General features: G+C 35.9%; 1 protein-coding gene across 1 annotated transcript in view; it reads left to right on the forward strand.

Annotated features, from left to right (window-relative positions):
* PIGK (phosphatidylinositol glycan anchor biosynthesis class K) overlaps window positions 1-27,407 on the forward strand; it is a 122,096-nt gene extending 94,689 nt beyond the window's left edge. Inside the window, exon 11 of the mRNA XM_047870596.1 lies at window positions 23,887-27,407. Coding sequence (XP_047726552.1) covers window positions 23,887-24,003 — 117 coding nt within the window. The 3' untranslated portion in view covers window positions 24,004-27,407. The remainder of the gene's footprint in view (window positions 1-23,886) is intronic.
* The last annotated feature ends 60 nt before the right edge of the window (window positions 27,408-27,467 follow it).

The raw sequence follows: 27,467 nt of genomic DNA on the forward strand, positions 1-27,467 counted from the left end.
GAGTGGGAGAGGGGCAGAGAGGGAGACACAGAATCTGAAGCAGGCTCCAGGCTCTGAGCTATAAGCACAGAGCCCAATGCGGGGCTCGAACTCATGAACCGTGAGATAGTGACCTGAGTTGAAGTCGGATGCTTAACTGACTGAGCCAGCCAGGCGCCCCTGGTGGATCCTAGTTTAAAACTTAGAAGGTTATCTTGCAAATGTTTCATCTGTGCTTTGTTAATTACTTTTTAATCCTAGATAAAATTTTTTCCAGTATAACCAGTCCGTATAGTGTCCTGGTATGTCCATTGTTTCTCATTATGCAGGACTGGTCTGGGCATCACAGAATATTTGGCATTCCTGGTGCTTCCAAGCACTTCTCAGTTATTATGATACCAAGCAACACTCTTACCTTTTCTGAACAGTCTCCCCTCTCATGGAGGGCAAGACCTCAGGTTGAGGACCACTGCAGGTAATTATTTGCAGTGTATGCCCATAGAATGTTTATTTGTCTCATGTCATCTCTTAATCTTATACTTGTGATATTTCAAAATATGTGTAATTATAATCTCTGCTCACTTTTCTAAATTCTGAGATGTCTTGGACTCTGAAATTCTAGCTTCTGTCACGACATGACATGGAGTTGGATCATTTTTCAGTTCTGTCCTCATTTATGATAACTCTTCTTCATTGTGTTTTACTGTAGCTATTTTGGCATTTTAATGTTTTTGTATTCCAATAATACCTACCTCATTATAGGTAAACTTTATTAAAGGTTGACTGAAATGTCTATCAAATAGAAAATCTGACACTTTTTTAGAAATGTGCCTATTGAATTATCGATATCTGGAAACTCATGAAAAGGTTGCTGATTCCTTATCACTCTCACTCCCTAGGGACTGGCTAACATTGCTTTAAAATCTTACAGAGCTTTCCCTAATCATTGCAAATTTAAAACGGAAGTCTAATGGAAAATAATATACTGTTCATTTATTTTTATTCAAATTATAAGGCAAGTAATGAAAATTAAACTACTTGAAGGTCATATGCTGTTCTTTTAATATCAACTGCGATATGATTTTAAATTCATATAAATTAACCTCTGCTATCATATTATAACTTACGACAGTCACTTCCAAAATGTCACTTTTCAAGGGAGAAATGAAATAGTAAAGCTGTTTGAAAATAGTGATCCATATTTCAATACTGATATTTTACCAACTTTACGTAAGTTTGAAAACTTTTGTGCATTTATAAACTTGTCACCATAGTTTCTGATATATTAAATGTCTATATTAGAAATGAAAAATATGAGGGGCACCTGGCTGGCTCAGTCACAGGAACATGTGACTCTTGATGTCAGGGTCATGAGTTTGAGCCCCACGTTGGGTGTAGAGGTTACTTAAATAAATAAGTATTAAAAAACAAAAGGAATTAAACAATGTGAGCTTCATTAGTCAGTAAGTATTCCAAAGTAAAAAACCAAACAGATACCATTTTTCACCAAATTTGTAAAAATTTCTAAAATAAGAATAGTTGATATTGGTGAAGAGGCAGTGCAATGGGCATGCTCATAAATTGCAGATGGGAATGTTAGTTAATATAGCCTTTGTGGACAATAATTTGTTAGTGTACGTATTTATAAATAATAATAGCAATTCTACCTCTAGGATTTTATTCCAGAAGAAGGAATTAGATTAGGACAGATTTATGTTTAAAGCTGTTATGTTTGCTACAGCAATTCTTAGGAAACAACGTAATGTAATAGACTGAACTAGAATTGAATCCAAGCTCCACCATTTAATAACTGCCCAGTCTTGGGCAAGTCTTTTAATCGTTCTTTTGCAAATCATCCTTTGAAATATGATGATACTGATGACAATGACAACAATAACAACAGTGAAGACAACAGACAACTTCATGTGGATAAAATGCTGCTGAATATGTCTAGTTAGGTCCCTGTCCTATTTTCCATGGCATACATTTCAAGTATTTGCTAGTCTTTATGCCTCTACCTCATTCTGTCCCCTTTAATGTTAAGCTTATGACTTAGGACCCAAAGTCTGGAGAAAAATGAGGTCATTAGGCAAAAACATTGTTAGTATACCTTTCCTATACCTTCAGACTCATTTGTGTCTTCATGAGTCTTTATCTTTTCTGTCCATCTCAAAGGAAGAAGTGTGTGAATTGTATCAGGGATACCTTGCTTACACAATCAGGAACCTCGTTCCATCAGCTATACCTCTCTCTCTTGTCTTTACAGTCTCCACTGTTGACCTAGGTGTTTTAAGTCCTTAAAACAGTCTTCCTCAGTTCAGCTTTCCCTTCAAGCTTTACTTTTTTCTCCTTTTTCTCTTGTTGATGTTTTAAAAGTAAACTAGTCTCAACAATATAAAAACAATCAATCCAGTTAAAAAATAAACAAAGGACTTGAATAGACATTTCTCCAAAGATGATATACAGGTGACCAATATGCACATGAAAAGGTGCTCAGCATCACTAATCAATGGGAAAATAAAGTCAGAACCACAATGAGATACTTCTTCATACCCATTAGGATGGCTGTTTGAAATGAAATGAAATGAAATGAAATGATGAAATGAAATGAAATACAGTAAATAATGAGGATGTAGAGAAACTGGAACCTTCGTGTACTGCTAGTGGAAATGTAAAATGGTACAACCACTATGGAAAATAGTATGGTGGTTCCTCCAAAAATTTAAACAGAGGGGCACCTGGTGGCTCAGTTGAGCATCTGACTCTTGATTTGGGCTCAGGTCAAGATCCCAGGGTTGTGGGATTGAGCCCTGTGTTGGGTTCTGCACTGAGTGGGGAGCCTGCTTGGGATTCTTCCTCTCTCTTTCCCTTTGTCCCTGTGCCCCATTTGTGCTCTCTCTCTCAAATTAAAAAAATAAAATTTTAATATAATTAAATTATATTATATATTAATTATTATATTATATATTACATATTATATAATTATTATATGTATATAATATATTATTATATTATAATTATAATATAAGTATATTATATAATATACATAATAATATATAATTTAATATATATCCCAAGATTTATAGTAGCATTACTCATAACAGCCAAAAGGTTGGAACACCCCAAATGTCCATCGATAAATAGATTTTAAAAAGTGGCATATACATACAATGGAATATTATTTAACCTTAAAAAGGAAGGAAATTCTGGCACATGCTTGAGCCTTGAAGATGTTATGCTAAGTAAGCCAGACACAAAAGTACAAATGTTGTACGATTCCATTTACAGGAAGGACCTATAACTGTCAAATTCAGACACAGAAAATAGAATGATGGTTGTCACTAGGAGCTAAGCGAGGAAAGACTGGTGTTGTTTAATGGGTAAAGAGTTTCAGTTTGGGAAGATGAAAAAGTTCTGGGGTTGGATGGTGGTACAACAGTATGAAGGTACTTAGTGCCACTGAACTCTACACCTAAAAATGGATAAATTGGTAAACTTTATGTTATGTTTAGTTTATCACAATAAAAAAAATAAACTAGCTCTCTTCATTTCCTTATTCCCCTTTCTTTTTCAAGATACGTTATTGTACTGCTGGTACTTCAGCAGCTGCTCTATAACTCTTCTTGGAAAGTTTACTAAAATTCCTTAATTTTCACATCCTCCTCATCTTTGATTTCTTTGTGGTATTCACCTCTGTTAATTAATCTCTCTGAAACCTTTTTTCTTTGCCCTTGGACCATCACTGTATGGTGGTTTTCCTCCAGTGTCTCTGAACGCATCCTTTGAAAATCTGTTGCTGATCCCTTCCTAGATCTGTCTCTAGGATTCTGTCACTTTTACAAATTCCTACTGGACATGAACTCCCTACTGTTTGATCTACCATAATGGTTTTCAAATATTCATATGCCATTGATCCCCCGAATAGCCTCATCTCCTTCTTGAGTTGCAGAACAGTCTCTTATTGTCTGTATGACAGCTCCACCTAGACCTTCAACACATTGTTGAACAGAATTCACCCTTTCCTAAAGGGCTCTTCTATTATGTTTTATATCTCGATGCCACTGTATCTGCAGTAATGTTGCTTCAGAAATCTTGGGCTTTTTTTTCTCTCTCTCTCTCTCTGTCTCTCCCCCCTCCTTCTCTTTCGTCTTCTCTTCCTCCTTCTCTCTCGCTCTCTTTATCCCTTCTTCTCCCTCTCACAACATTCGTATATATTGGTTTTTATTCCTATTTATTCTATCCCTTAAATATCTCTTAAATTCTTCTGCTTCTTTTTCATATTTGTTGTGCACCTGCAAGTAGGTGCAAAACATATTTTACAGTTAATCGTAATTATCATCAGAAAATAGTACCATTGAAAAAGTTATCACTCCCATTTTATGCACAAACTGAGGCTCAGAACAGTAACTTGCCTAAGATCTTCCATCGCGTAAGTGACAGAACCAGAATTTGGATGTAGGTCTGTTTGACTTCAAAAACCTTCCTCTTAACCCGTATGCTATAGTACCTCCTATGAACATTGTAAAGTTCTTACAAAGGAACTTTGTCCCCAGGGAATGAGATGAATGAGATGTCAATAGATGTAATGCTTGTTTTGGTTAGTTGAAACCATATTTTGGAAGAACTAAATATCAATAGTTCAATATTCAGCACATGAATATCTACTTATTTTAGAAATTGGCCTTCACAATTCTTTTCCGGATTTCCTTCTCCACCCCAGTTGTCCTTGGCTCCTCAATGAGGGCTTGAAACAGGGTAAAAATCTGAAAGGATGTGAGTACAAGAAGTGACAGGAGAAGGTGCTAAAGGTTAGTTTTACTCACTTAAAATTTACCTATAGTTGACTCACTCGAATCAAGAGGAAAGTCTGTCTTACGTGGTCACCTGATCTGAGGGTCCACCTGGTCTGAAGGATTAATTCTGATAGTTCACCAATATTAAGAATTTAATAGCCTTTTGTGACCTATCCTGATCATCTAACAACCATTTATAAGAAGCTTTTCAAAAACATCTTTTCCGATTTCCATAAAACTGATGATAAAAAGGACATTTGGAATATAATTCATTCACTGTTTGCCTGTACTAATGCTTTATCTGTTCCCCACCACTGAGGGTGGTCTAACAGAATGGTTTGTTCAAAGTTGTAAGAAAAATGAGTGTCAAAGAGCCCTGATAATCTCGAGTTTTTATGAGTGGACCTTGAGTACTTGAGAATTTTCTACGCACGACTAAAATAAACGATCAGTAATTAAAAACAAATACACATTTCTTTCACAGGTCAGAGTTTTTAGAAAGCAAATGTCCCTAATGAATGTTAGACATTTGACCCTTTGTATTGCTTTCAATATTAAGAACTTGATAATAATTAACTTTATTTCCTTCTAGTACAGCTTTATCATCTTAGTTACTAAGACAAAAGGCTTTTAGAATACTCTTTGGTGTTTCTTCATAGAAATTATAAAATTTAAATTTTTCTTTTAAAATGTTTTGCATACATAGTGAAGACTTGTTAAAATATGTTTACAGTGAATTTTCATTGAATTGAGATACCATGATGTAATCGTAATGGCAGTTCTCAATTGAGTTTTTGTCTTTTAAAATTTATTGTAATTTTGTAAATGTGCCGAATATAAAGAATGTTTTCATTTTCCATATTCCATTGTATCAAAATGTATCACATGGCTTCTGAGGTACTCATAGATTTTCTATTTGTCTTAAGGATTAAGTGCAGATCGAAATATTAGGGGCATAAGTGTGCTTTGATAGAGAATTGTTGGTGAATGAATAAATACTGACTTTCTGGGTGTTGAGGCAAACAATAGTAGAAGTGATGTACCCATTTCCTGCCCCAGGAAATGGAAAAGTAATGTACTCCTTGGCTAGTTCCTTAGCCATATATTTGTACCAACTTTTAAGATAAAGGATCTATATAAGGAAGAAAAAGTATACAACGAAGAAAGTAGGACCAGATCACTCATGGCCGATGCATCCTGTGCTTCTAATAGGAAGGTTTTAATTTACAGTGCAATAATATAAGGTAAGTTAACATTTTAGTTTTTAAAAAAGTCCGGGAAATACATTGTTGCTTGTACTAGTTGCTGTCATTGTTAAATGCCTATCCTAATGAACTTGATAGCAGTTAAACTAAGGGATCCACCAAAAGCAGTACTAGAAGTAACATAGAACAAAAAGAAAATGAAACCCAAGAGGATCTCTTCCTTAAAGATTTAGAAACTGGCTGTTTGAATATAGACATGCTGAGATCCAGTACCTTTCAGCTTCATGATACACCCTTGGCAGCAGTTAGACGCCGACTAGCAACAGATCGAAATAATGTTAAGTAAGAGTTATTTAATCTGTCATCTAAATTGACCTGAAATCACCTTAATGTGCTTCCCGATAGGAGTTTAGATTATCATTCACTTTAAAACTGATATATGAATGCCAGAAAAGTCATGTTTTATATTAAAGGGATCCATATCTTTAGTTACAGATTTTTAACATTCAGGATTAACTTCCATTTCACTGTACCAGTCATGTTTGGTGGGTAATTAGTGTAGTATATTTCAATTATAGCTTTTGATAACCTTCAGATTAGCATACATTCCTTTCAAAGATTTTTACTTTGATTTCCATTCAGGTGTGTGTATCAGTACCTGATCGGTATTTAATTGTTTGATTTTGACTGTTATCTTTTTTATTTACCAGTTCTATCTCCAAGGTTATTAATACTTTGTGAAAACAGTAATATCCATGTTACCTAATTTTGATCAAGAGATTTCTAATTTAAAATATGCCAATAGGAGCACCTGGGTGGCTCAATCGATTATGTGTCTAACTTCAGCTCAGGTCATGATCTCACGGTTTTGTGAATTCAAGCCCCACGTCAGGCTCTGTGCTGACAGCTCAGCCTGGAGCCTGCTTCAGATTCTGTATTTCCCTCTCTCTCTCTCTGCCCCTCCCCTGATCATGCTCTGTCTCTCTCTCTCTTAAAAATAAACATTAAAAAAAATTTTGTAAAAAAAAAAATGCCAATAGACATCTTGATCTTGTGGAATAAACATGTTTACTTTTAGGTAGTGTTACTAAACCTATAACATTGCTAGAGAGATATATAATAATTATAAACAGTTATGTTAGATACTAATTAAAATTTTTATTCTGGTAAATAGCTCTGTTTACTATACCTAAAATTGTTTAAGTCTGTGATAGAGTAGATTTAACTGATACTTTAACAACTTATTTTTAAAGAGTTTTCAGACTTCTTGTATTAATTCTTTCCTTGGCACATCTCAGTTGGCTATTTCTGCCAACAATAAAATAAATTAATGATTATAATAGACTATAAACCTTAGCCTGCTGTTTTCAACCAGTATAGAAGTAGAAAAGGGCTGTTTGAGAGTATTGTCATTGATTAAACCATATAGAGGGACTTTATCCATGGGAAAGATCATTACAAGCAGAGTATGGGAAAAACAATTTTAAGACTTGTTTTTGTTATACAAATACATTAAACAATTTTATAATGACTATCATGACTAAAAGTGACTACTTTTTTTTAAAATATCCTTTCTCAAACTTTAGATAATTTATTTTAAAAGAAAGTTTAAAGTCTTTTTAGGAAGCACAGGTTTTGCAAAAAATTAACTGAAATTAATTTTTTTTTCTCTGAAGAATGACTGCACTTAATCACAGAGGAGGCTTCCTAATTTGTTCTTTAAACTATATATTTCAGTGCTCGCTTCGGCAGCACATATACTAAACTATATATTTCAAAAGAGAAGATGTCGATGCTCAGACCTTAACACTTAAAAGCATTTTGATGATTCTCTTGGGAGACTCACATTTAAAAAGTTATAAAAATACTGCCTAAAAACAAGGAGTTGGACTTTAATTTTTTCTTAAGAAAGTAACAAAAGCTTGTTATCTTATTTTTTTTGTAACTATTTACCCATTTAGAAATAGTTATACAACTAGAAGCAAGCATTATTGATTATTGGTATATTAGTGGGGTTTTTGCTTTTTTTTTTTGTACAGCATAAAATATAATTTAAGTGTACTTTTTGGATTTTCAGGTGAAGTAAGTTGTAATAGGTCATAATGTAATAAGTCATTGACATTTTTCACATCAGAGAAAATTTTCCTGATGGTTTGAAATCATAAAATAATGTAAGAGTATACTGATTTCTCACTGTTTTCACAGAATCATATTACCTCAGTGTCAAAAGATGTGACTCTTAAAAACCCACCAATGCTTTCATCTCTTAGATGACATCCCACAAAAAGATTGTCAAGTTAAGGACAGATTAACACAACACTAAAAGAAAATCACTATACAGTTAGTTAGAAAATCTTTCTTCCACTCTCTTACACACGTTGTGTGGCTGGGCTTGACATGAGACATAAGACAGTTAAACAAGAAAAAAACATACAGATTTTATTTAGTATTTTTATGTGCACATGAGGGACTTCATAAGGAAAGTGAATACCCAAAGAGGCAGGACTATGAGCTTATATATTTTAATAAAGAAACACTACTTTTATGAAGAAGTGATGAGACAAAGGGGCTTGGAATAGGGGCAGTAAATTGTGGGAAAATGACTAGGAAATACATGAGGAAACTAATGGAAGATAAGGGCTATTTTAGTAGGTTTGTTTTTATAGAGTCATTTTGGTGTTGACTCCTAGTTTCCAGTGATAAGAATGTTGTCTTCCTGGAACAATAAGAGCACCTTTCTCATGAGAAATTTTTTGATCGGCTTTTAGGTAGAAAGGTGAAGATCAGAGAGCCCTTCCTGCCTCTGGTGTTTCTCAAGTACCTTCAGTTCAAAATAATCAATATGCTAAAGTAGCTTATTTTGGGGTGGCATGTTCTGAACCCATTGACAACCATTCTCTAGAGCATGGGTTGGCAAACCATGGCCTGCAGATAAAATCCAGCCTGCCACCTGTTTTTGTAAATAAAGTTTTATTGGAACACAAGTAAATCCATTTGTTTACATATTGTCTACAGCTAATTTTGTACTAGGAGGTAGAGTTAATGAGGCAGAGTTGAGTACTTGCAACAGATTATATGGCTTGAAAAGCCTAAAATATTTACTTTCTGGCCCTTTACAGAAAAAGGAAACCTTTTCCTCATCTATAGAGCAGGGTGATAATATTATCTATCATTATTGCCTTTAAAAGGCAATGCTTTTAAAATTCTTTAAAAAATATGCATGGCTGGGGCGCCTGACTGGCTGAGTCAGTTGAGCGTCCCACTTCAACTCAGGCCATGATCTCGCTGTGCGTGAATTGGAGCCCTGCATCAGGCTCACTGCTGTCAGTGCCGAGCCCCCTTCTGATCCCCTGTCCCTCTCTCTGCCCCTCCCCCACTCTGAAAAAATAATAAACATTAAATACATAAATAAAATAATACACGCATGGCATGTAGAGAACATTTAAAAAGCATTAAGCATTATTACCTGCAGTTTCCACTCGACCCTCTTGGGTTATTCCATAGGCATCCTTAATGGACAGATCCCTTTTGTTTTACACTCTGAAAAGCCCTTTCCTCTTTCTAGACTGAGGCTCCCCTCCTTTCCAGATCCATTAGTAATATGAAAATATGTGTAAACTTTACAGAAACACATATCTGTTTTACCTTCTGGCTTAAAACTAGATTAGATGGTAGTTTGTATCTCTCAAGGCCCGTCAAATTTATTGCCATAAAGTTATTTTTATATGCTCTTACTATCTTTTGAATGTCTGCATCATCTGTAATCATGCCCCCTCTTTGATTCTTCTGTCCTTTTTTATTTGAATCAGTTTTTCCAGAAGTTTTACCAATTTTATTGAACTTTCAAAGAAGCACTTTTGGTTATAGATACTTTTCTCTATTTTTTTGTTTCACTTTTATTGAATTCTACTTTTTTCTTTTGTCTGGTTACTTTTGGTTTTATTTGCTCTTTTTCTAGTGTCTTCAGGTAGCATTTTAGATTACTGATTTTAGAAATTTCTTCTTTTTTAATATAAACATTTAAAGTTGTACATATCTCTGTAAGCATGCTTCATGTACCTCCCACATATTTTGAAATGTATTTTCATTTTCATTCAGTTCAATATAATTTCTAACTTCCTTTGTGATTTCTTCTTGGTTTACTTAGGAATGTATTTAATTTCTAAGTGTTTGAGGATTTTACAAATACCTTTTCTGTTATAGATTTCTAATTTAATTCCACTGTGTAGAATACTTTGTATGATTTCAGTCCTTTAAAATTTATTGAGACTTGTGTTATAGATCAGAATTTGACCTGTCATGGTGAATGTTTTATGTGTACTTGTAAAGAATATATATTCTATTGTTATTCTAAATAATATCAACTGCATCAGATTGGTTGATAATGTTCAAGTTTTCTATAGTCTTACTGAGTTTTTAAACTTATTAATTCTGAGATTGTGCTGAAATGTACAATTATAATTTTTCCTTTTCTGTCAGTTTTTTGCTTTGTGTATTTGAAGTTCTGTTGAAGTTCATATACATTTAGAATTCATGTGTCTTTTTGATGAATCAATCTGTTTATCAGTATGAGATGTTCTTTTTTATCCCAGTCATATCCCTTGTTCTAAAGTCTGCTTTGTTCTAACATTAATATATCCTGCCCAGCTTTCTCTTTCCATGGTATGTTTTTCCATTTGTTTGCTTTCAATATGTGTCTTAAAGTATGTTTCTTATAGGCAGAATATTATTGTTTTATGTTTTTATTCATCCTGACAATCTTTTCCTTTTAATTGGTGTGTTAAGATCCTCTCACTTAATGTAATTATCAGTAGTTGAATTGAATTGAATTCTGGTTGGATTTAAATCTACCATATTGCTATTTGTTTTCTATTTGTTCCATCTGTTTTTATTTCCTTTTCCTGCTTTTCCTGCCTTTTTTTGTATTGAGTATTTATATGATCCCACTTTATCTCCACTTTAGTGAATCTACTTTGTTGCTGTTGTTGCTTGATTTATAATATGTACATCTTTAATATATTACAATCTCTTTAAATATTATTTAATTCATGTTTAGCATCAGTACTTTATAATGATGTATTCTTAATCCCTCCCTTCCATCCTATGTGTTATTCTTTTTGTATGTTTTAATTCTACATGTGTTATGATCCCTGTAATACATTATTATCCTTATTGCTTAAAATAGTCAATTATCTTTTAAAGAAACATGAAAACAAGGAAAAATATTTTTATATTTATCTGCTTATTTATCAGTCTGTCCCTCCCTGGATTCCTTGTGTAAGTGTGCATTTCTATATGATGTAACTTTCCTTCTGCCTGAAGAACTTCTCTTAACATTTCTCCTAGTATAAATCTGTGATAGGTATACCTTTTGTAATATAAGTATTTGGTATATACTACCCTGTAGTATAGGTTTGTTGAATTCACAAAACTTTTGTTTTACGAAAAAATGCTTTATTTCACCATCATTGAAAGACTTTTTCACTTGGTACATTTCCCTAGAATTCTAGGTTAACAGTCAATTTCTTTTAGCACTTAAAATGTCTTTCCATTATCTTCTGGCCTCCATGGTGTCACAACACATCTCAATCATTCCTTCTTCCTCTGTACATTTTTCTTAAAGGGTTAAGTAGTAAATATTTTAGGTTTGTTGGGGGGGCCTGGGTGGCTCAGTGGGTTAAGCCTCCAACTTTGGCGCAGGTAATGATCTCATGGTCTGTGAGTTCGAGCCCTGCGTCAGGCTCTGTGCTGACATCTCAGAGCCTAGAGCCTGCTTCGGATTCTGTGTATACCTCTATCTCTGCCCCTCCCCTGCTCATGCTCTGTCTGTGTCTCTCTCTCTCTCTCTCTCTGTCAAAAATAAATAAACATTAAAAAAAATTTTTTAAATATTTTAGGCTTGTAGGTCATCTGGCCTTTGTTGCAACTACTCAACTTTGGTGTAGTATAAAAGCAGCAATGATTTTGATATGATTATGATGTTCCTTGTGTGGTTTTCCCATGTTTCTTATGCTTAGTTTTGAGTTTTGTGGATTTGGTGGCTTATAGTTTTTACGAAGTTTGGAAATATTTAAGTCACTATTTGTCTTAGATATTTTTCTCCCTTCCCACTTGGGACTCCAGTTGCACAAATGGGATCCTGCTTGATACGGTGCCACAGCTCACTTATGCTCTTTTTATTTTTCCTGCCCTTTTTCTTTCTATGCTTCATTTTGAATAATTTCTGTTGCTATCTTAATAGTTCTCTGCTAGTTCTTCCATGGTATTTAATTCCATGCAGTATATTTTTGATTAAGGTGTCAGCCAGGATGGCAGTGTCATCTGAGGCTCGGGGTCCTCTTCCAAGTTTACTGGTAATTGGCAGAATTCAGTTTCCCTTGGTTGTAGGGCTGACTGAGGCCCTCACCTCCCAGAGAGGCTGCTTGCTTTCCCTGCCTGTGGCCCACTCTACAACTGGCTGTTTGACTATTCAAGAGCAACAGGAGAGCATCTCGGGTGCTTCTAATATTATCTATCTCTTTGACTTCTGTCTCTTGATGTATAGACTCTCTTTAAAAAAAAATTTTTTTTAATGTTTATTCATTTTTGAGAGACAGAGAGAGACAGAGTGCAAGCGGGGGAGGAGCAGAGAGAGAGGGAGACACAGAATCTGAAACAGTCTCCAGGCTCCGACCTGTCAGCACAGACCCTGACGTGGGGCTCAAACCCACACAGACTGCGAGCGCCGAAGTCGGATGCTCAACTGACTGAGCCACCCAGGGGCCCCTGTACAGACTCTCTTTTAAAGGGCTCACCTAATTAGGTCAACCCCTCCCCCTAAGATAATCTCCTTTTTTATTAACTGAAAGTCAACTGATTATGGACCCTAGTCATATCTTCAGAATCCCTTCATCTTTGCTATATAATGTAACCTAATCACAGAAGAGATATCCCATCAGATTTACAGCTCTGTCCACACTCAAGGAGAAGGGATTATACAGGGAGTGTATACCAGGGAGAGGGAATCTGGGGCTGTCTTAGAATTCTGCTCACCACAGTTCGATTTATACTATTAATATAATTTGAAGAGTACAAATTATATTTTCTAGACAGGATATAGATAGACTGGAAATACTAATAAACTACCACTGATTAAACAGTTGAAAACAAACAGCTATTTTCTAAAGTAAATTATAACTGTAGCCTCAGTATATTGTGTTTTTTTTTCTTTGAACTGTAGTTTAACTGAGCTGATGGGCTCATTGTATTTTAAGAAAATTTTAAGAAAAGAGTGTCATCAAAACCTTGGAAATTTTCCATTTGCGTCCTAGTAAATATATACAATTTTGAAAATCCTCGGTTTCCTCTTTTTACATAATTTTAGCTCTTAGATCTTTGCTCTGTTAACTATTTTGCAGTTCTACAGTAATGTTCTCCTAGCAACATGAAAGGGGAGACCAAATATTGTGCACAGTTGGCAGTGCAGTGTTGCTTAGCTACCTATCTTTTTAATTTGAAATATTAGGCATTTCAATAATAGGTAGCCTTTAAGCTCTTAAGTGTTTGCTCATGACACATTGCAGTGTTTTATGTGTGCTTTTCACCTTTGTATTATAGCTGTTATTATGAAAGGTTAAAAAAATGGGAGTGTATTTAATAGTAGTCAGTAGAGTACTTTACATAAAATCAGTCATTTTATGAGAAGTTCTAATATGGACACAAATGAAATTATAAGCTATACTTTAATATGAACTTACCTCAGTGCAGCTGTACTACAAAATGCAATAATTATACCAATCTGTCATTTGATTGCAAGGAAAATCAGTGCAGAATGTCTAAAATATTGCCTATTAGTTGTTTTAAAAATAGCAATCTTGTTATACTCCAGGAGTACTATTAAATACATACTGAGAAAGCACTTTATTATATTATGTTGCTGTCATGCCATTCCTGTTACTTTTTCTTAAAGTAGGATATCAAGTACTAAACAGTATTCCTGCAGCACATCTCCTAATTTGGAAAAGATGAATATATTAAGATTCTTCTAAATGGATTCTTTAAAAAAACTTTTTTTTTAACATTTATTTACTTTTGAGAGACAGAGTGCAAGTGGGGGAAGGGCAGAGAAGAGGGAGACACTGAATCTGAAACAGCTCCAGGCCCTGAGCTGTCAGCCCAGAGCCCAAACACTGAGGGTGGAGGAGGGTGGGGGAGGGGGGTTTGGGGGGGGGGGGGGGTGAACCCATGAACTGTGAGATCATGACCTGAGCTGAAGTCAGATGTCCAACCAACTGAGCCACCCAGGCACCCCATCATTTCTGAGTTTCTTAATATAGATCCTAGCTTACAGTAGAACAGTTCCTACGAATGAAAAGATACAAACATTTTAAAGACCTCTAGACGTGTTAATTATTTTTCTAAAAGTTGACCATCCTTGCAGACATTTACTAGTTTAATTTTTAAAAGAGGAAGAAATAGTTAATATTTTTAATTTGTTTTTAAGATCAAGAAGATTGAATTTTTTCTGTGTTAGCCATTTGTAATTATTTTGTGAAAATTTTCGTTTCCCTATTCCATTTATTGATAAATCTTTGTGTCTTATTGATTTGGGGGAGATCTTCATATTCTGAATTTATCCCCCTTTCTGTCATATTTTCTCATTTGTTCTCCTTTTGATTTTTACACTTTGCAAAATACAGATCTTTCAAAAAGTTCTTTTGAAGATATTTTCAACTTTTCTTTTTTATTTTCATTTATTTCCTTTAGATTTGAAAATCCCTTTACTGTACAGATTTTCCTGCATTTTATTTCTTTTTGCCCCATTCACCTGTGGGTGAGCACTGGCTCAAGTTCTTCGAAGCTTCTTGTCTCAAATCCCAGCTCACAACTGGGCATTCACAGAATGAATCTTTCTGGCTTTTGATGTTTGCTATACCCAAAGGATGTCCATTCTTTCAACAGCTGTTCCAATTGCCAGGGTCCTGGGGGGTCAGCAGGAAACAAATAGATGTAAATCTCCACCCTTTGTAGAATAGACATCACCTTCCTTCTCCCCTTCCCCAATGCCTGGCCTTTCTCATCACCATGATTTTCCCTCCACCAACCCAAATGTGACGCGTTGTTCAAAGCCCAGCTTTTCCAAGAAGCTCTTTCTGAGTCTGCCGGCAGGCCCTTGGACTCCTGTGTTCAGCTCTCCACAATGAGTTCGTCTGTCACTGCTCTGCACTGGTACTGTTAACAGCTACCATTAGGATATGTCCCTTAGGTGCCACTTTACAAAGGAAAGTAACAAAAATGTTTTTCTACAACTAATATTTTTACATCTAATTCTCAACCATGTAAAGTGTATTTTGGTTTCTAGTGTTGGGCTAGAAATAAAACTGATTTTTTTTCCAAATGTTAATCCAGAGCACCAGTAAGAATATCTTCTTGCCCACTGATTTATGATAGTTCTTTTTAACATGTACTAACCTCTTGGCTACTGGGCTGATTGCCTGCTTTCTATCCTGTTTTATTGATCTTTCTATTTTGCATGAGAACAACATTATAAATTAGCTTTATTATACCCTTTTTGATATTCAGGACTGTTTACTTATCTTTATAGGGTAATTTGGATTGTTTACCTTACATCTCATGCTATGGCTATTTCTGTTATTTTATGCTTTTTTATTGCTGTTGTGAATGAAATTTTTTTCTGCTCTGTTTTTTGACTCATTTTTGCTAGCATATTGAAAGGGTATTCTTTTTTATATTTATCTCAAATCTGAGCTCTTTATTCTTTGTAATTATGAGTTGAGTTTATAGAGTTAGTTGCTATCTAATCATAATATTTGCAAATGAAAATTTACTTCTCCTTACTAGAAATTATGTCTAGATTGGCTGGAAATTCCAGAGCAATATTAACTAATAATGTAAATAGTGGATATTCTTGTCACAGAAAACTAAAGTAATAGTTAAGGGAAAACACGGTCAACTTTATATTAGAAAATAGTTAAAAATAAAACATCTTTAATTATCCTAGATTAGATTAATTGTATTGCAAATTTAACATGAGTAAGGTGCATCAGAATCCTGGGAGATGTTCATTTCCCCCGCAGCGGGGCAACATCTGGGTAACACTCATTACTAACTTCAAAAGGAAAGGAACTAGACTTCAGATCTAGGTTGCAGTTAAGAGGAGGAAGTTGGGTGAATTAGTCTGGGTTCCCCTACTTCATTTCCTGGAGAGCAGTTCCTGGCATGGTGGCAAATGGAGTCAGTTTCTTTCCATGAAGATCTTAAGAGAGACCTGGAACAGCATCACTACAGCTCCCTTAAATGTGGGAGAGTGTGCAAAGAACATTCATGAAATTTACCTGTAGAAGACCGATATTTTTCCTGGATAGCTTCATCAGAGTCTGGCTCTAGATAATTTTTCAGGTGTGACAGATGCTGATTGAAGCCCTTTTTGAAAGTTAAATGAGTTATGGGGGCTAGATGTCTCATTCCAGGAGGGTCAGAGGAGATCATCTTGACAGACCTCCCCCACCTAAGTAAAGTTCATGGTGGACAAGGGGTTGATTAGCTGCCCTTTATGCTGTTCTTATTTATACCATTGTTGCAGAAACCTGAAGCCACAAGTATGTAGATGGGAACTTTATTTTCTTATGATAATAAGGGATCAGGGTGTTTCCTTCCACATTATCACCTCAGCGGATGTATTCCATAGCTTTTGAGGCATAATAAACCATTCTAAAATTTAGTAGCTTAAAATATCAACCATTTACTTAGCTCGTAGTTCTGTAGGTTGACAGATTAGGCCAAATTTAGCTGGGCAGTTCTCGACTGTGTTCCCTTATGAATCTGTGGTCAGTCCTGGGTTGGTTAGGTTGTTCTGCTTCTAGGAATTGGCTGGTTATTATCTGGGGGACCTGAGTTTCTCTCCACATGGTAGAAGCCTTGCTTCTTTTCCTCCAGAAGACTTGCCTTCATTTTTTCTCGTGGTAGCAGAGTTTTGAGAGCAGAAGCAAGCAAAGCCTCTTGAGGCTAACCTTGAAATTAGGACACTGTTACTTGTGTTGTGTTTCATTGGCCAAAAGATGTCACAAAGCCAGCCGATTCATGGAGAAAGGGTATAGATTCTACTTCATGGTGAGAGTTGATATAACACCACATATTGCAAACGGCATAGATTCAAGGGAAGTATGGAGAATTGGGCCATTTTTTTTGCCATCAGTCTGCCACAGTTGGGTGAATGACTTAAAAATATGCTTTGGGCACTAATTTCCTTATCAATGTAGATTTTAATTTTGCTCCTATTTATTTATTTATTTGGGGGAGAGAGAGAGAGAGAGAGAGAGAGAGAGAGAGAGAGAGAGAGAGAACACAAGTGAAGAAGGGACAGAGAGAGAGAGGGAAACACAGAATCTGAAGCAGGCTCCAGGCTCTGAGCTGTCAGTGCAAAGCCTGATGGAGGGGTCAAACTCAAGAGCCATGAGATCATGACCTGAGCTGAAGTCGGATGTTTAACCCACTAAATCACCCAGCCGTCCTTAATATGGCTCCCTTTTGATCTCAGCCTGTTATCCTTGTATCTTGTATAATATTTCTCTTTACACCATTCTTTTATTTTCAGTATCTTGTACATCTTCAAGTCCATGCCAAATAAAATTTTTCTAAAACTATCTTTTCATTCCTATTAAATCTTACTTAGAGATATGTTCTCTGCACCTTCAGGATGTTTCTTTCTCACGTGTGGGAGTATTTTTACTCATAGACTTCACTATGTTTTTTTCCTTTTCCTTAGAACGCTGTTGGTGTGTGCCAACAGAGTGTGTGGATGCCTCTCACTATCTACTTAGGTTTGAATGCCTTCTCAGATCTGCATTCGAAGACTTAAGTTGTTATACGTTTCCGTGACTAGCAGGCAATCATCAATGTAGTTTTGCTAAACTAAACCAGGATCATCTGCTAACATGCTACATATACCTGGTTTGGGGGCACTTTAAAAGGATGAATGCTAGGGGCGCCTGGGTGGCTCAGTCAGTTGAGCGTCCGACTTTGGCTCAGGTCTTGATCTCGCGGTCCGTGAGTTCGAGCCCCGCATCGGGCTCTGTGCTGATCGCTCAGAGCCTGGAGCCTGTTTCAGATTCTGTGTCTCCCTCTCTCTCTGACCCTCCCCCGTTCATGCTCTGTCTCTCTCTGTCTCAAAAATAAATAAACGTTAAAAAAAATTAAAATAAATAAAAGAATGAATTCTATGGAAAAACTGTATTAATATGTACTACTAAAAGGATTTTTCCTGTATTTTCCCTTCTCTGCAGAGCTTTTCATGTAGATATTGAAACTTCTTAGATGCAGTGAACTTTTGTCAGTGTCCCTCTACCTTCTGACACCCTCTTTACTGGCAATTGTATTTAAATGGTAAAGAGGTTTGCCTTGGGGTGGGGGAGGGTTGGGAATGAGTTTCCTTACTCTGGCTGCCTCATAAAGCCATCCTTCTACTGTATAAACATGATTTCTCTTCAATAGCAGGTAGAAAAAGGGAGAGAGCTAAAGCCTCTTTTCAGTTGACGAAATTACTGTGTTTCACCAAGCAGAGCAATCCTTTGCATTGTGGGTAGTAATCAAAAAACTGGGCCACTATTAATTTGTAGATCTGGTTTCTAAGACTTTCAAATAGTGGAATTATCTGAGGTTTCTCATTAGAGGTTAAATGAATTTTAGTAGGATGTGCTTTGTCTTTTTCTGTGTCTTAACATGTATTTTCCTGAGAATATGCAAAAGCTGCACCGGAGGATTCTACACAGATGCCATGTTAAGCTAAGAGTCCAAGTTGTATTTAATTAATAATTCATTTGCCATTTTTTATTAATCAAAATATGTAATGAGTATATAGTAAAAGGTATAGCAACTGCAAATAGCCATTTTGAAAGGCTGAGATTTGCTGCTTTGGTTAGCCTGTACAGTGTTATAATGTGAATACAGAATTTCCATTATAATTTTGGAGTGATTACATATATTTCTTAGTCCTCCACTATTATCTTCAAAGCTCTAGCACTTTGCGATTCTCTCTGGTCCTGTCCTGGGCATCAGTGGTCTAAATATGGGACACATCTATTATCCCAAAATGAAAATTAAGAACCAGGAAGCAATGCCTCCAGAATTCTCTGAGCCAGACTTTGGAATAACAGATCAAAATAGCTGCCTGGACCAATCTTGGGGGAAATGATGGTGACTTCCAAAGAAGCTGTAGTTGTCTACTCTCTGGCACTTGTTTCTGATTAAGTTTAAGATTTAATGGTACAACTGTGACCTCAGGGAATCTATCTCATTGGAAAGTAACTAAAGTTTCTACAGCTGCAAAACTAAGATTGCTATTAACTACTTGATTATTATTTTAATAATTTCTAATCATAGAGCTTACATAGTATTCACTTTTTTTTTTTTCAATGTTTTTTTTTTTTTTAATTTATTTTTGGGACAGAGAGAGACAGAGCATGAACGGGGGAGGGGCAGAGAGAGAGGGAGACACAGAATCGGAAACAGGCTCCAGGCTCTGAGCCATCAGCCCAGAGCCCGACGCGGGGCTCGAACTCACGGACCGCGAGATCGTGACCTGGCTGAAGTCGGACGCTTAACCGACTGCGCCACCCAGGCGCCCCACTTTTTTTTTTTATTAAGCATGAGTTGGTTTAAATACCACCTGAAAGTTACAGTACTTTTGAACTCTTGAAAGTTCATACCTCTGAACTCTTTCAGCACTGAAATTCATTAAATTGGTTTATGGAACAATCATCTGTATTATAGCCTGTTCTTCTATAGTTAAGAGTTTAATGCCAGATTTTGACAATATTTATTTAAATTGTTAAAAGTATTAACCTGGGGGCACCTGGATGGCTTAGTCAGTAGAGTATCTGACTCTTGATCCCCGGGTTGTGAGTTCAAGCCCCACATTGGGTATGGAGCCTACTTAAAACAAACAAAACTGTGTGTGTGTGTGTGTGTGTGTGTGTGTGTGTGTGTGTGTGTGTGTGTGTAAATACCATATAGGGTGCCTGGTGGCTCAGTCAGTTAAGCATCTGACTCTTGGTTTCAGTTTAGGTCATGATCTCATGGTTCATGAGTTTGAGCCCCTCATCAGGCTTCATGCTGACAGTGCAGAGCCTGCTTGGGATTCTCTGCCTCCCTCTCTCTCTGCCCCTCCCCTGCTCGTGCCCTCTCTTTCTAAAATCTCAAAAATAAGTAAACTTTAAAAAAATTTAAAAATATAATACCGTATAAATCAGAGACTCCTAGTTATCAGGAAAAATGTGAATCTTATCTCCCCAACTAGGTCAGTGCTCTTCAACGGAATTTCCAGGGAACATTTGCAAACTGTTTAATAAAAATGTACTTCCACTAATAACTAATAATGATAATCTTGTCCCAATTTACAGAAAAATAATTTTTGGTTTAGTGTTTTCAACCCTTGAGGTGTGTATTACCAATTATTTGTTGTTTTTTTTTTTAATTTTTTTTTTAACGTTTATTTATTTTGGGGACAGAGAGAGACAGAGCATGAATGGGGGAGGGGCAGAGAGAGAGGGAGACACAGAATCAGAAGCAGGCTCCAGGCTCTGAGCCATCAGCCCAGAGCCCAACGCGGGGCTTGAACTCATGGTCTGTGAGATCGTGACCTGAGCTGAAGTCGGACGCTTAACCGACTGAGCCATCCAGGCGCCCCTACCAATTATTTGACTAACAGAAAATAAACATAACAAAAACCAAGCATAGTCAATCATGTTTAGTTCAGCCATTTGTTTTTCATTGTCACATGCTTGTGATATTTGTATTACCTATCTTTAATATAGCTATGCTTTATACTAATCTAGATTTTCTACTGGAATTAAATTAAGACTTTTCATAGTGTTTCACAAAGAACACCATGACTTCCAAAAGCTCTGCCATCTGGAATGGTTTGAGAACCAATGGACTTAACCATCTTGTAAGATACTAGAGGGAAAGAACTTCTGTCTTCATCATCGTCTCACATATGATCAGAACCGTTGCAGAGTTTTGAGTAGAAAGTAACATGAGGAAAAATTGGATTATAATATTTTTGTGTTTGGGAAGTTTTCTGGAAGGAGTGTGGGTTGGGAGTAGGAGTAGACGTGGAGTGAATGTAGCATATAACCACTGTAAACAATATTGTCAGTTGTGTTTATATTAGGCGTTGATTAAAACTCTAGCATTATCATCCAGATGAAAATATTACGGTGAATTTCTCTTATTAGTTTAACAAGTTAATTTCGAATTGAAATTTGTACAAACTAAAATAACAAAAATTAGATTGATTCAAACAGCGTTCCTCATAACAAACACAAAAGAAAGTTACCTTAAAAGTACTTTGAGTTTCATATCACTTTTCTAGGTAGGAACAAGTAGTTATGGAGTAAATGTTCAGAAAACACATCATTGCAGTAATTGTGCATTCATTCATTCCTAGGAGGTCCGTGTTACCATGTCCATTTTGTAGATTCAGAAATTCCGAGTGGAGAAGTGGCTTGAAAGGCAACATAGGCTTTAAGTGTTAAAAGTAAACTTTGAATCCAAAGCAGTTAATTCTAAATCCCATGCTCTTTGAACCACACCACACCGAGCCCTCATTTTTAAATTATTTAATTTTTTAAATTACAAAAGTAATGTGTGCCTAAAACAAACAATACTTACACGCATGCATGTGAGGCTTATACATATATGTGTATATATATATACATATTATACAAATATATATTTGCATTTTAGGAAGATGTGTCTAGCAGCAATAGATAGATGGAAAAGAGGTGGACATCTTGGAGGAAGAGAAACTGTTAGGACACCATTTCAATGATCCTGACAAGAAATGATAGGAGCTAGAACTAAGGTAGTGGCAGTGGTAATAGAAGACTTATAAAGGACAAATATGATGGGGATAAAACCTATAAGAATTAGTAACTCATAGAAATGGGAAGGTCTGCGAGATAGGGGAGCTAGGAAGGACTTTTAGCTTTATCACTTGGGCAACATGGTGATGCCCTTCATGTGGATGGAGAGGTGGAAAACAGGGAAGGAAGAACAGAGCTGGGTGAAGGACTCAGGAATGAATTTGCTCTTAGCTATGGTAAAGTTTGTGATCCTTGAGAATATCCAACTAAAGATATCTGTTAATTGTACGTGAACATAGCATTTAGCATAGATTCTATGTTAGTGATATCAATTTGTGAATCATAAGCCTGCTGGCAGAGGTCAAAACCACGGTACAGGTGTCACCCAGGGAGATTATATAAAGGGAGAGAATAAATGGCTAAAGGCAGACCTCTAGAGAACACTAGAATTTAAGGAGCAAAGAAGACTGAAAAGGAATGGTTAGAGAAGTAGAATAAAAACCTGGTGAGAGTGTCCTTGAAGCTAAGGGAAGAGAACTTCAGAAGAGAAGGAAGAAGTTTCAGAAAGATCACCTAATTGAAAACCAGGCATTTCCATAGGTAACTTCTCCATTTATAAAATTAAACGAAAAATAAAATTTCATTGTATCAAAATATTCTTTTGAATTCTTTTAATGGGTTTATAATGTATACATTAGGCAACTATCAGGTATTTTAGGGCATAGATAATAAACATAAGTTACTATAGAATGTGGCAGCATATTACTGGCATGGCCTTTACTGGTTAATTCTGCTTGATTTGACTTGTTTTATTTTTGAGTTTGCCTGCCTTCCTTCCTTCCTTCCTTCCTTCCTTCCTTCCTTCCTTCCTTCCCTGCCTCCCTCCTTTCCTTTTGTAACATGTTGAGTTTAGGATTGAGTGAAGAGCATTAGGAGTCTTGGTTATGTATGGGAAACCAAACTGTGAGATGCAGATACCTCTAAGAGATTTATGAGCCTTCCTTGGCTAGTTTACATGGTGACTAGAACAAATTAAAATTTCAGACTACAATTTCTCTTCACTCTATTCTACTATAAAATATGACCCTCATGTCATATGATTCTCATATCATGACTACCATTACAATATTGGCTAGTAGTTCAGGAAGTAAAACTCATAAAAAGATCATAGTCACAGACCTCCAATTTCAGGGGCATAATGTAGCTGTTGAAATGACAACTAAATGGGGAAGACTGGTCTCCCCTTTCTTGCTGGACAAAGAAATATACAAGACACTTGGTTGGGTATTGAGAGGTGGGGGAATTGGCAAGGAGATATAAAATGGACTAAGCCAGATTTTGCCCCCTGGAAGTTTGCAAGGAGATAAGCGATAAAGATAATTATATTACTAAATAGAAGTAAGTGTAGAAAGAACTATAGAGTCAAAGAAAAGAATATATCAGGTGGGAAAATCTGGAGGAGTTGGCATTTCAGTTAGTTTCAAACAGGCGGAATGAGGTAAAGAGCATTCTGTCTCAAGAGCATAATCTAACTAAAGGTATTAGACCCCAGATAAGTATTTGTTGAATATCAGAACAAATGGAATTGAGTGGCATTTGTTTTTCCACTGATTTAATCAGTATAATATATATACGTTTTCTACATGCCAGGCATTATGGCAGGTAGGTGCTAGGAATATGAGCAACATGACCCTCATAGAGCTATCATCTAATAGGAGAAACATAAAACCAACAAACTAATGGATATATAAATTTGAAATGAGAAGGACTGTTAGGCCACCAAATAGCTTGGATGAAGAGAGATGGTTGGGTAGGGTGGCCAGTGAAGTCTCTTTGAAGGCACAAAATGTCATTTGAAACTGATCTTTGTAAGAACCACTTTGAAATATTTACCCAGTTAGAATTCTTTATCACTGTTGCTATCCTAATACATTTAATTTGGCTAAATTACTCCCTCTTAAAACACAACCTATGAAATTTCTGTTCTCCACGAGTATTTGCTTTATACATCGTTGTTAAATTTACCCTGTCATCTTTGTTTTGCAGAAACCAAAGCTGAAAGATTGGCATCCTCCTGGGGGTTTTATTCTGGGATTGTGGGCACTCATTATAATGGTTTTCTTCAAAACTTATGGAATCAAGCATATGAAGTTCATTTTCTAGATGTGATGTATGAAGAAGACTGCATGAAGACTACCACCGTGGATAAGATTTTATGCCATTATATTTTTAAAAAATACGTTGTTCTTGTGTGAATTGGATAAAAAGTATAGGGAAACTAAAGTTGAATGAACTACTGATTTGATAACTTAGAGAAAAATAATTGTTAATGCAACTTCTAAATATACTTTTTTTGTTGTGCATGTTATTAAAAAGATGGGACAGAGAGACCAGAGTATACTTAACAGCTGCTTTTGCAAATAAAAATGTCCCCTAATCTTACTCCCTTTCCACTTGGAAAAGAAAAAAAAAAAATGTGAAGACATAACATTCTCATTAGCAGATGTAAGCTTCTGTCAGTATTTTTGTGTTGTTCTCCTAGTCTTTTTTTTTTCTATATACATATTTTTTTCCCAATTAGAGATCATATAGAATATATCATTCTGTAACTTTACTTTTCATTTTACAATTTGTTATCAACCCTTAAAAGTTCTTCAGAACACATTGTGAATGGTTGCACAGTATCCATTCTATGAATGTACAGTAAGATTTTTAATGTTCTTCTGTTCTTGGACCACTTACTTTGTTCCCAAAATCTTCCTTTGGTTCATTCTTTACCACGTTAATATTTTACTCTCAGCATTCATGGAATTCTGAAGCTTTAATTATAAGTCAATATAAAAACATTAGTTCCTTCATTTATGGTACTGATAGTTTGGGGGACCTTATTTGCTGTCAGTTTATCTGGAAAATTTAAGACCTTTGAGAATTTCATATTACTGACTGCTCAAAAGAAACAAACCCCATCATTCCTCATTTCTAACCATTCTGTGGTACTCTACAATTAATTACCTCCCCTCCAGTTTCCATATTGAAAGAGACATTGTTTCAATTCTGTTTAAGGGAAACCTTGCCCACTGGCTCTTTCTATACTTTTTCTGAGATGATCCCATAGAGTGGATGGACGGTATGAAAAATTCACACTTCCTTCCCTGCCTTCATGTCTGACTGATGCATCATAAAAGGCAGAGAAGACCCCTTTTCTGATCTCTGTGAAGATGCAAGAGCTCATATCTTCATCACTGATTTTTTAGCTTACAAGTCATCTTCCTGTCTGTCTCATAACTGGAAATAGATTGTGTTTTGCCATCAGCCGCAGATACTATTTTTTTGCACATGGGGGGTAAAAACCATGAAAGTTAAGTATTCGTGTCCCACAGGATACCTTCTTGTATTTCATCTGTTTTACCCAGATCTTTATCTTTATTAATTGCAAAGATCTTGTTTATAATTATAGGTAACATTAAAAAGAACTCTTTCCCCACAGTGAAACCTCCTAAAATTAATATTCCTTAGGATTTGCTTTCCTTTTAACACTTAAAATATTACACTTTAGTTACATGCAAAATGGTCATACTTTTCACAGGCAAAGGATACACTGTTACCTCTCAGGTTAGAACAAATTATATTAAGGTTTTTTGCTTAGTAATGAGGCATTTGCTTTGCTCTGAACCTTCATTTTAATTGATCTTTTTATTGGTGTACTAGGTAAATGAAGAGGGAGAATTTGTATCTGAATAAATGGAGAGGTATCCTTTTGTCCATAGGGAGGGGGAAAAACAAACTTACACTAGACTAGCCAGATCACAGTAGCAGAGAGAGAGAAAAGGTTGACCATGGCACCCTGCAAACACTTACACAAGGTCTTGAACACTTGGTGGGACCAAGCTGCTTCGCGTCAAAAGGAAATATGACTGATCTTGAGTCAAAGTAATTGAGTTTGAATATAATGAAACCTACCCCAATGGTACAGACCGCTGGGAAGTAACAGCCTTCCTCTTTCGAGGCAGTAGAAGGTGCCCTTCTTAGTTAAAACCAAACTGGAAAATGTAATACTGGATATAATATACAGGATTAATTTTGCCCAAGCAGAGTTTCTAAGGGCAGTTATTTCTTTCTGTTTCATTATTGAATGTTCAGAATACAGTTAAAGCAGAAAGCTTAAACTGTTAAATGTTTAGCTCGTAACCATAATCTTTTTACATAAAGTATATTCTGCTTTCAATAATAAGTAAATCCTCTGCATGTGGTAAGTGGGTAATATCGTAAGTGCAATTAAATAGTCCAGACTTTAAATTATACCATAAAAGCACATCCTTAAATATATTCTGCTGGAGTCACAAAGAGCTGAACAACCGAAAGGAGTTTTCTTTTTGTCTTTCTCACAGTGTTGTTGTGAGAATCAGATGAGATAATGTTATGACTAAACACTTCTGAAACTGTAAATATGTGGCAGTACTGTTTTCTTTATTTGTGCTCAGAAGATGCCAGCAGGGAAGTTAATGATGCCACCATCCCTCTTTCTGTTGAACTTATTTACCTGTCTAAGCTACTTAATGTGATCTTGTTCTCTTTGGTATTTTTTTTTTTTTTTCCCCTGTCCCTGGTGTCTTCAGGGAGAAAAGGAAATGTAGGTAAATGGGTCCCAGCAGACATGGCCTGACCTTTTAGGGGAGGGACAGGATAGGATGATGCCATTCTGCAAAGGCAGCCTGCGTGAGAAAAAGAAACCAAATGATGTGGATTTTAAAATTATGAAAGACATTCATTTGCAGTTTATGAAAGGGAAATGTAGTTTGGATGCAAAGCTGATTAAATTGGATCAAGAAAAATTGGAATTAAATACATAAAATAATGCATGCATTTATGGTTTCAATTTTTATATATCCTCAGCTAGTTGGAAATGATGATTCCCACAACAAGCATAACTCAGCTTGTTTCTGCTTACTGAGTACTTTCTCCTATGGTATATGTTGATAACATTTCTTCCATTATGTATGTTGCATAGCAGAGTTACAGTTACTGTGGGAATCATAATTTGAAATTTTGACTCGTGTGTTTCTGGAATCTTTACAACAAATGTTGCATTAACATAGAACTTTTTCCATTGATTTTACCAAAATTAAATCCATCTGTAGCAGATTCTCTTTTAACTTGTGAAAGAAATATTTTATAAACATACCACAAGGTATGGCTATAAAATAATGAGATCAGCATCCATTTTGGCTTTATGAAATCACCCTCATTACTTCATCCTTTTCCTGCCGGCCTTTGCCATAAGGAAAGTGCTCTCCGGTGTCGCCCTTCTGTTGCTGCCTGCCCTGTCTGCACACGCACTTGCTGTGTAAATATGAAAGTCTTTCAATTGGTGGCCAGTACACCTTGGTAGCAACCAGTCTTTTTTTTTTTTTTTTTCTTAATGCAGAAATGTTTTGGTTTTGGAACTGTGCTATAAAGTATTTGGTTTATTTTAACTGTGTAGACCTTGAATATGGGATTGATGTAGATGAAGGTGTGACCAAGACACCGGTTAAAAATTAAAAATTCACTTACTTGAAACATCGAAAGGTGGTGACTGTCATACAGAAGTGCTTACTGTTTCATCTGGGCTGCCTGCAGCCTCAGAG

This window comes from Prionailurus viverrinus, chromosome C1 (genome assembly GCF_022837055.1).
Source record: "Prionailurus viverrinus isolate Anna chromosome C1, UM_Priviv_1.0, whole genome shotgun sequence".
Classification (NCBI taxonomy): domain Eukaryota; kingdom Metazoa; phylum Chordata; class Mammalia; order Carnivora; family Felidae; genus Prionailurus; species Prionailurus viverrinus.